Genomic DNA, 10,479 nt, shown 5'->3' with positions numbered 1-10,479 from the left:
ATGGCAAGACATTTTTGTATTGGTTTATTTACCAAAGTTTCTTTATTAAAAAACTTTGTTTTCAATATAATCAACTGGAACGTATTTATTTAACAGACAAACAAAATTAATTTTATTCAAATTTATACACAAGTTCTAAATTTTATGTTGACCGCATCCCACCACATACCTCCCGTAACCCCTTACAAGTAATTTCGGAAATTTTAAATTTAATAGTTTCTAATTAATTTTAAACATTTTGCATGGCTTTAATGGATCGACATGGACTTTGCTCAGCTCTCATGACTCTCCTCCTTGTGCTCGTACTGATGGTGATGGTGTATATGTTCCTCTTCCTCCTCGAAAATCGGATGCACATGTTCGTGCTTCTCCGTGTGATGATGCTGATGCTCGTGAGAGATGTGCTCTTTGTGTATAATCGGATGATGCTCTTCGTGTATGACCTTTTCCTCTTTGATGACAATCGGTTTGTGATGATGGTGTATATGCTTTATAATGGTATGTGTGTGTTCTTCGATCTTCTTGTGGACCGGTACATGTATAACGACCTTTTTCTTCTTCTGATGACCGCTGTAAAGTAAAAGTGCGAAAAGGAGAAAGGGGATGAGTGTTAATGAAAAAGGTGAAGAGGTGAAAGAGCGCCTCCAGACACTCAAGTTGCTCGGAATTTAGGGCGCGGAGGCCCTGGGATTGTAAAATGATACGAACTGTTAATATCAATCTGCCTTAAAAGGAAGATGCGAATTCAATAGTTGAGGAAACTACACAAAGTTCGACCAAACGCTTGCATATCTTTTAGATTTTCGACAAGACCAATAGCCGAGTATTCCGAGGTGATTCCTGACCGTTCCCTCGACAGTCGGGTATACGTAACCGAAACGAACCCGAATTTGTATACGGCCAGGGACTGTCAACTCGGCAACAAACCTCCAAATTTTTTCAGGCATGGTTTTTGCCGCCAAAATAACAACATATACTACCAGCAAGCTCCGCGCCTAAACACTTACTTGGCATCCGCGCTTTGGGTGCACACCAACAACAGCAACACGCCCACAATGATGGTCACTTTGAAGAGCTAGCGGGATTACAAACAAAAACGAAATTTGTAAAGAACTTAGCCCAGCAAATAAGCAAAAAAGTTAGTTTTCGCCTCACCCCGCGTGTTCGTTGCATATTCGAGCTAATTCGAGCCGTTTCTAAATTTGTAACACTTTCGCGAGCAGTCAGATCACCAGTTGCGATTTTCACTGGAAGCGCCGTTATGCACACTTCGCTTTGAGGCTACGAAATGAGTGTTGGCCCAGTTGGCTAAAGACTTTTATAACATACAAGCAGCAATGCGGATAACGGTAGAGTTTAGCTGCACATTCGTTTGCAGTAAGCAGCGCAGGGCGAGTGGGGCGGGCTGTTAAAGTGGAACGCCACAAAACATGGAATTCGGGCGATATTCGCTTCCTTGGCTGGCATGCTATTCGCGTGTGTAGATGTGTAGGTGTGAGTCGTGTGTGAGTTGTGTGTGTGTGCCTTGGCGCTAGCAGTAACAGCTGCAACGTAATCGCCGCGGCGCATGCGCAACGGAGTGCAACAAAGACGCCGATAAGGCTATTATTACATAGAAGTTGTGTGTGTGTGTGTATATGAGTGCGTGCTGACGCTGGTGGGTGTATTTTGAGCTTATCATTTTTTGCAATAATAAAATATATATTTTTAAGTTTCCTTTGCACACACGTTCGTTGTTAAGCATTTCTGCTGCGTTTTATTGCATTTTATTGTTTGTGTTGTTGCTGTTATTGTTTTTGCTAAGCGGAAGCCTATCTGAAAGTCAGTCAGCGGAAATACTTTTTACAGAGTAATTTAATTAAATTGTAAATGGAAAAATATTTTCACGCACATATGTATGTTAGAGTGTGTGTGTGTTTAAGTGCTCATACATGCACTCAGCTGATTGAATGATTTCAGAGACATGCCAATTGTAAGTGAGTGTGCTATTATTTAATTGGCTGAAAATTATGCTGAAATTAAAAGTGTTTAAATATTTTGTTGGCAATTTTGTTGCGGAAAAAGCGAAAAATATACAGGCGAAAAGAAAAAAATTTAAAAAATGTAAAAAAGAAAATATAAAAAAAATAAAAAATTTGAAAAATAATATAAAAGAAAAAAAAAATAAAAATTAGTAAAAAAAAAATTAATTAAAATTTAAACATTAAAAAAATGTTGAAAAGTAATTAATTAAAAATAAAATAAAACCAAAAAATTTAAAATAATTAAAAAAAATTAAAATTTAACTACATATAAAAAAATGTCAAAAATAGTTAAAAATAATATAAAAGTAAAACAAAAAAGTACAAAAAAATTTTAATAAAAAAATTTCACAAAATAAATAATTAAAAATAATATTACCCAAAAAAAAAAAATAAAATAATAATAAAAAAATGTACACTTCATATTATATTTTATCGATTCGGTTTGTGCGCGAAATTTAAATGAACCAGCTCCAGCCAAGTATGAACAAATGGTACCGCATGTATGTATGTATGTAAGTACGTATGTATATATATTTAAAAATAGAAGAATTAAAATAAGTAATGTATTATAAATAAATTAATTATATTTGCATTAAAATAAAAATTAATATAAATTATTATTTATTTTCAAAAGAAAAACTAAAGCATTTTTAGTTAAATTATATAGTTAAATTTTGCAATGCAAGATTAATTCTGTAATTTTTTTAATTTAGTTAAACCTAATTAAATAATTAAAATAAATTAAATTATAATAATTAAATAAAACAATAAAGTAAAAATTAATTTGTAAAAAAAACAAAGTTCTGTTCACCTTAATAAAAATTTAATTTATATTAACTTAGTTAAATTGGTCAAATTTTTTTAACTACACTAATTAAATAATAAACTTATACATATGAACTTATACATACATACATATATCAAATTAATAAAAACTTAAGAAAATATTTTTTTTTTAAATTAGTACCTATATAAATAAAAAATAAAGCATTTTTAGTTAAATGTTATTATTAGTTTTTTGAATTAATTAGTTAGTAATTTTGGAATATTAATTTTTTTATTACAATAATTAAATAATTAACTTAAATACATATATCAAATTAAAAAAATTAATCTGGTTAAATTGGTAATTTTTTTTAATTTTTATAAATTAAAATTAAATTGGTTTCAACAAATACAATTATTTAATTAAACTCTCATTAGAACAATATCATTCAACTTTAAATAAAATAACTTAAATAGAAATTATATATGTATGTATATGTATGTACATATTTTCTTAATCATTTCACACAAATTTGCCCGTAACAAAAGACTTAAGCAGCAAACTCGGCTTCATGCCTAAGTTGAATTCAAGCGTGTCATGTTTATTGCAGTTAATTGCATTTACATGCCGCCACAAATAGTGCTGCCAGCAACTCATAACACAAATTTTTATTTAAATTTTATACAGTTGTGGCTTTATTATGCCACAATACAATGAACACGCGCGACATTCCATCAAAATTAAAAAAAAAATATATTAAAAAATAAAAAAAAGTTAAAAAAAAAGAAAACAATTAAAAAAGTAAACAAATGGGATTTGAAAAAGTTTTAGTTGAAGAATAAACATTCATTTAATTAGCATACAAAGGAGAGAGGCAAGACACGCTATACCAGCTCATTAGAGCAAATTAGGGAGCACATGGCTAGCTGAGAAAAAGTAGTGCAAGGAAATAAAAAAAAAGAAAAAAACCCAAAAAATTGTTTAAACTCGAAATTATTGATTGAAGTCTAAATAACAACAATTAAAGCAAGCCACTGGTAGCAGCAACGGCTGGAATTCATAACTTGTGCATGTTACCTGCTGTGCGCTCGGCGCAGGCAGGGGCGCAGGAGGAGAAAACAGAGAAAAAAGTATAAAAAATGGCCACAAAGCAGCTTCATTCAATTGTAGCGCGGCTCTTCCTCATTTCGTGTGTGTGTTTTTTTCTGGTTTGGGTGAAAACTTGCAACGGAGATGAATGACTCTTCTAATGGCTTGTGAAGCCCCGTGATCGATGACACACACATGCACACATACGTACATGCATATGCATGAGTTTATTAACGCCGCGAAGAGCAGCAACTGACTGCTGCCAGCCGAAAGTTTTCGAAAATATTCTAAATATTTTGACTGTGCTGCATTACACTAATTTAGGTACCGTTGCTTTAGCCGCAAATCCCTGTGGCACACACAAGCGCAGCACTTACATAATTTTCCGCCTTTGCTTTTGTGATATGCATTGCAGCCACTACTGCGTTGCTGCCATACAGTTTTACGACTTGATGTTGTTGTCGGCAGTTATTGGTTGTTGTTGCTTATGTTGCACGCATATGCATAGTAGGTCGTATGTTGCATGCGGGTTGCCACAAATTACTTTTAATTATGTCTAATATTGGGTCAGATTGAACGGTCATGCTTGCGACTATGTGTCTGTATGTGTGTGTGTTGTCTGTCTGCGTGTAGGTCATAAATCAAATATTTTCACTTGAAATTTCCTCATTTCGATTTGAGAACTTGAGTTGGCAACTGACTGGGTTTGGGAATATGAAAGAAATTTAAATGATGGCGATAATGCTCGTATGCGAGCTTTGCGGTTGAAAGAGCTTTGCTTTGATTTAATTGTATTTGACATTCTATTTAATTAAGTAAATATTAATTAGGCGTAATTTGTAGTTAACTAAGTTGAAGTAAATTGAATTTGGTTAAGGTGGAGTGAACTTAATTTTTTAATAAATTAATTTTTATTTCATTATTTAATTTAATTAATTTAATTTGTTTTAATTATTTAAATTAGTTCTAATTAATTTAAGTAATTTAAAAATATTTACAAATTATTATTATTTTTGCAGTTAATAAGTTCAGTTTAATTAAGTTCATTTTTTAATTAATAAATTATTTAATTAAATTAATTTTATTTGCTTCATCCAATTTGTTTTAATTATTTAAATTAGTTTAACTCACTTAATTAAAAAATATTTAATTGTTTTATTTAGTTCTAATTTAATTAAATTAATTTAAAAATTATTATTATTTTTTATAAATTATTTTAATTTTTCGAATTTCACCCTAATTTGTATGCCAACTTTAGATTACCCTCATTTAATTAGATTTTAATCCAATCCACCGAAATTATTATATTATTTATATTTTTTAAAAAAATACTTAAAAAGCAACAATAAGCAAGTAACTGAACCAAAAGCAAAGCAGCAAAAAGCGGTTCCGGAGAATATTTGGAAAAATTTTCTTAATATTTGTTTGAGTCGGCTCAGTAACAGGTTTTCCTTTCAGCCAACCCTTCAACACGCTTCATAATTTTGTTACAGCAACAACAAAGCAAACGGTGAAAAAACGGCCTACACTTATTTTCTCAAGCACACTTGTCGTTATTGTTGTCGTTATTATTGTTGTTTTTTGATTGATGTTGATTTTTGACAGCTACAATGTCCGTCCGCCGGTTTTGTTCTACACGATTCCTTCCTCAATGAAGTGTGGCATTGTTGCAGCGTTGCGCTTGTTGCATACACCAAAACACAGTTTTCCGCCGTACACGTTTTGCCGCGTCATTCGCCCCTCGCGCATACTTAAATGCGGGGTTTCAGTAGCCGCCAAATTACCAAAACAGATAATTTGTACGCCAATTTGTGGCCGTTTTAACTAGTTGCCACTCCCTTCCCCGCCGCTTAACATGGCCTGCTCGCACAATTTGTGTATTTTTTGTTGCAATCAGCACTTGTACGTGCTTGTATGTGATGCTCTCACTCTCAACAGTGAAACAAAAGACTTAAGCTACGAACACGATGGCGCAGGCGGTGCACTTGCTCTCGCGGCGGAGACTGGGCATTTGTTATTGTACTTATAGGATCACTTTTCCACTTGAAATCTATGCCATTTAGGGCTTCGAACTGTAAGTGGCTGAAGTTTCAGAATTTTATGAAGAATTTTTATATTTTTAAATTAAAGAAGTTTATTAGATTTAGTTAAAGTTTATATTTGAATGGTGAGTGCCATATACGGATGGCTTAAAATTAGTATCGGATTTTGACTTGCGATCGCAGACGTTTGTTGTTGTGATGACACTAAATCAAAACAAGTGACATGATAACATTTCCCATCACATCATAACACGTCACATCATACCATATGATATTGCAGGCCAGTGGCTGAGACCGGCACCAGCGTTTCTTGTATAATGCCTCGCCTGTAGGCCACCGCCATCTCATGTAAACATGTCATATGATAACATTTCACTTAACATAAATGTCACGTCACAACATAACAGAGGAGACCGCCGGCCACTGGCTGGGACCGGCACCAGCGTTTCTTATATAGAGCCTGGCTTGTAGGCCCTATGATAACATTTCACTTAACATAAATGTCACAATCTGAAAGATGCACCTCACTCTGGTCGACCTATCGATGAAAAAGTCGATTAAATTATAGAAAATATTGACCAGGACCGTCACATAAGCATCCATGATATATCAAAGGAACTTGGCATTCATCATGAAAAGGTTTTAAACCATTTAAAAAAGGTATAGCCCTGATCTTGCACCATCGGACTACCATTTGTTTCGGTCAATGCAAAATTCCCTTAATGGAGTAAAGAAACCAGAAAAGTTTTACACTGATGGAATAATGTCTCTAGCGGAAATATGGCAAAAAGTTTGAAGAATTGGTTCATTAAAGTTCATTAAAAATATAAAAAAATAAGTTGAAGATTGATTAGAAATACGAGAAAACTTTTTCGACTACCCAATATACATATATCTTTTTATAAAACATAATAATTTTATTAGAAAAAATATTTTTAGCATGGAAAATAATAAAAAAAATAATAATTGTAAAATAATCTTTTTCCAAAAAAAATTTTTTTTTTCTTTTATTTTGTGATAAATTTTACAAAATTACTGTTTGCCTTTATTTTCCATTTACATACAACAATTTGGTTTCTTTTTATGAAGACAAGCTAGAACTAAGTCAGTGGCACATTTGAACACATACAATCAAACACCAGTGAAAAATTTGGTGCGAATTTCACCGCAACGAAAGTGTTGAACCCCGTTTAGAACCAGTTCTTGAGCTATTGGGAGACCAAAAATATAAAAAAAAAATTGTATAAAAAGTAAGCAAACAGAAAGAAGTGGAAAAGGCAGACACCCAAATAAAAACATAAAATAAAATAACATTCAAAAAAATCAAAAATAACCGGAAAAGCCGGCAAAATTTAATAAAAAATTACTTGTTTTAAAATTATAGAACAATTAAAGGTAGTCTGCAGATACTATGTGGGGCACGCATTGTTTACCTCAACTGACAGCAATTTATAAAAACAGTCGTTGGGCGTATGCGATTTTCATTTGACGAACGCGCTTGTAACAAGACACCACAAGCTAAGAGGAACTAAAAAGACACAATGTTTGCCACAAACGCCTGCTTATCCTGCCTAGCGCTGCTTTTATGCTGCCTCCAGCCAGCAATTGCCATAATAAATCGGCCGCCCGCCGAAAGCAGCGCGCTGAGCGTCAGCAAAGAGCTTGGTAGCAGTTACCTTAATCAGCAGCGACCACTCTGGATACTGGAGGACCAAGTGCCGCAGAGCGACTACTCAGAATTGGTCTACACCACGCCGAGTCCTTACAACTACCGCATGCCACAGACGCAGTTGCATGCACAGCGGCTGAGCGCAACACAGCTGCAACAAGGCAGTCAACCGCACAGGCTCGTACAGTTGCAGCAGCAGCAACCACCACGGGCTATACGCACAGCACAACCAACACGCCAGACGCGACAGCAAACGCGCATCGGCAAACACACAATGCGCCTGCAACTCCCACGCCGCTATAGGCCGCTGCAACGTGTGCATTTCCAACAACGTCCGCCTCCGTTTTTGGCGCGTAAGAGACCGCGTTTTATGGCTGGTAATGCTGTGGTGCCGGCACGGCGTCGCGAGAATTACATACCGCGTCTCAGCATGCCCACATTCGATAGCATGCCTGGCGACGACAGTGGACGCGCCGCGCCAGTCTTCATCTATACTGGACCCAAAGGCGAGCTGATATTGAATACCATGCTGACAGCGCCGCAGTATCCGATGCAGGAGCCGGTGCCGGGGCAAGTGCTGTACCCGCCGAGTGTGCCCGTCTTTCGACCCAAACCGATTGTGGAGCGTTTCCGCATGCCGGGTAGCAGACAGACTTTAAACCTCACGCTTATACCTTTCTACGAACACGAAGCTATTGATATACGTCAGGCGGCACGTATGTTGGATCACGAGCATGCGCTGAATCGAGAGCTAACCACTACGCCACAACCCACTGTGGTTTATGCTGCGCCAGCTGCCATGCCTCCCATTGCGGATTCGGCGACCGCGGAGTCTGTACCGACAGTGAAAAAGTTAAACTTTAAAAAAGGCAAACACTATTCGGCGTATCACTCGCCTAACGAGGTGCAATGGACGCCGTTGACCACGGATCAGCTGAGACTCGTCACTTCGACTACAACTCCCTTTCCGTTGACGGCGCCGAGTCCGCCACAAAATCATCGCCTCGTCAATGATGAGGAAGTGACGCCCACAACACGGCCTTCCTTCAGCAATTACAAAATCACCTACGAATCGGAGACGGACAGTATGGAGGATGACGTTGAAAAGGACGAGTTGTTAGTGGATGGGGATGGGCTGCGGATTATGTATGTTGACGACAGTCTCGAAAGACCAACTACACCCACGAAAGTGCCTATGTTGAGTTCACGCTACTCACTCTCCAAAGAGTATTACGCCTTTCCGGTATTCACACTGGGCAAGCTATTGAATTCCGAAACGGCAGGCGCTGAGAAACAGTTACCCGCTTATATGGTCCAAAATACAATTGATAGTACGGTCCAGAATGAGCAACAAGTAGAGGACAAGGGTGAAACGCTTTCAAATGTGACTAGCGATAATGTCGGCGGAGAAGAAAGTAATGTGGAGGACGGTGAGGCGGATGATGTGGAAACTTGGTTCATACTGAACTCGAGGTAAATGAAACACCTTGTCTAAAGATGCTTTGTTGAAAGCTCGCTTCATATTATAACATTTTCATATATGAATTCACATGAAAGTGCCCGGGCATTAGAAAATGTAAATGAAAGCTTCAAAACATAAATAAATTGAGCTTTAATGTTTTCTAATAATTTGTGAAAGCTCTTAAAGCATTCATAAATGAATTCAGATGAAAGCGCTTGAGCCTCAGTGCTTTGTTCACATGCAAAGCTCTTTATATATGAAAGCTTCAAAGCACATTTAAATTAAGCTTTCAACTAATAACTTATGAAAGCCTCCAAAGTTGGGGTAACTTTTACACTTATTCTAAAAAGAGAAAAGTGTTTTAAAAATATTTGAAACTTTTTTTTTTTAATTATGAAATATCGCAGATTTTATTTATATTATTTGGATACTCTGGAAAGTTTAATGGCTTTAGCTAAAATCTCATTTTTTTCAATTCTAGATATAAAGGACAGCATAGGCAAAACTCCAATGAATATCGTCTGTCTTCAAAATACATACATACGACGGATATGAGAGAACCCGACGAGTGATTTTCAAGAGCTTTTGAAAGGAGGAAGCTTTTATGATTTGACGAGTGATTTCCAAGAGCTTTGAAAGAGTTTTTATTAAGCTTTTATGATTTTAAGCGCAATTTGAAGCTACTAGGGTTAGTATTTATTAATTATTAATTTTTTACTTAAGTGACATTATTGTTTAATTACTTTTTAAATACAAATTAAATATAAAAATTCAAAACGTCTACAGCATATCAACATTTTTTAAAATATGGGAGCAGAAAATTATATATTTTAAGTATATTTTTGTGTTGTAATACATATTTTAAGGTAAAAATTATATTATTAAAAAAATTCGACTTTCTATATAAAACTTCTTTTGACAGACTTTCTTAAAAAAGCTTTTATTTTCTGAGTTTTTTCTGAACTCAAATCTTCAGATAGCAAATATTTTTGAAAAATTTAAAGATTTGTGTTAATCTCACTTGATTTGATCACTTGTTTAGGCACAATGCTCACCACTCTCTGCCGCCTAATGCGCCAAAGCGGCTAATAGCAACCATTAATTTCCGAAAAGATTTCTTTTAATTTCGAAGAAAAATGGAAATCCCAGAAGAATTCTTTTATTCCACTTTTCAACAACTTTTATGACGTGCCTTACGTCGCTACAATGGAAAAATCTAATTTCTCAAAGTGTCAACCAATTGAGCAATCATTCAATAAAACAGATTTGTTTCGATGCCTCTCAATTGTTTCATCAAAAGCCCGAGTTGATAAGTCTTTTAAGAAGTCATTTGTTTAACGGCTACCGCCTGCTGCCCTGTCGACCAGTGTCACTGCCCGCGCGGGGTCTTAATGTGTATTTTACTAATTTTTCTTCACGATTTTTCT

General features: G+C 35.4%; 2 protein-coding genes across 2 annotated transcripts; one reads left to right on the top strand and one right to left on the bottom strand.

Annotated features, from left to right (window-relative positions):
- Positions 1-267: 267 nt before the first annotated feature.
- Positions 268-6,264, bottom strand: LOC126759376 (uncharacterized histidine-rich protein DDB_G0274557). The gene is made up of 3 exons (XM_050474110.1): positions 6,187-6,264; positions 1,008-1,075; positions 268-570 (listed from the first exon to the last, which is right to left on the bottom strand). Exons 1-3 carry the CDS (start codon positions 6,262-6,264, stop codon positions 273-275), a joined length of 444 nt encoding a protein of 147 aa, XP_050330067.1. The 3' UTR covers positions 268-272.
- A 1,198-nt stretch (positions 6,265-7,462) lies between these two features.
- LOC126759374 (uncharacterized) lies at positions 7,463-9,624 on the top strand. The gene is made up of 2 exons (XM_050474109.1): positions 7,463-9,063; positions 9,534-9,624. Exons 1-2 carry the CDS (start codon positions 7,463-7,465, stop codon positions 9,622-9,624), a joined length of 1,692 nt encoding a protein of 563 aa, XP_050330066.1.
- The last annotated feature ends 855 nt before the right edge of the window (positions 9,625-10,479 follow it).

Source organism: Bactrocera neohumeralis, chromosome 5 (assembly GCF_024586455.1).
Source record: "Bactrocera neohumeralis isolate Rockhampton chromosome 5, APGP_CSIRO_Bneo_wtdbg2-racon-allhic-juicebox.fasta_v2, whole genome shotgun sequence".
Classification (NCBI taxonomy): Eukaryota; Metazoa; Arthropoda; class Insecta; order Diptera; family Tephritidae; genus Bactrocera; species Bactrocera neohumeralis.
Note: the sequence above shows the minus strand (reverse complement) of the source record. Positions and strands in the feature narration are given on the sequence as shown.

What these genes read in the sequence shown, in the direction of transcription:
- LOC126759374 (XM_050474109.1), top strand. Translation starts at nt 7,463, where the DNA reads ATGTTTGCCACAAACGCCTGCTTATCCTGCCTAGCGCTGCTTTTATGC. An exon ending in TGGTTCATACTGAACTCGAG is followed by an intron (nt 9,064 to 9,533) that starts GTAAATGAAACA and finishes TTTCAATTCTAG; the next exon opens with ATATAAAGGACAGCATAGGC.
- LOC126759376 (XM_050474110.1), bottom strand. Translation starts at nt 6,264, where the DNA reads ATGGCGGTGGCCTACAGGCGAGGCATTATACAAGAAACGCTGGTGCCG. An exon ending in CTGGCCTGCAATATCATATG is followed by an intron (nt 1,076 to 6,186) that starts GTATGATGTGAC and finishes TAATCCCGCTAG; the next exon opens with CTCTTCAAAGTGACCATCAT. An exon ending in ACCCAAAGCGCGGATGCCAA is followed by an intron (nt 571 to 1,007) that starts GTAAGTGTTTAG and finishes TTTACTTTACAG; the next exon opens with CGGTCATCAGAAGAAGAAAA.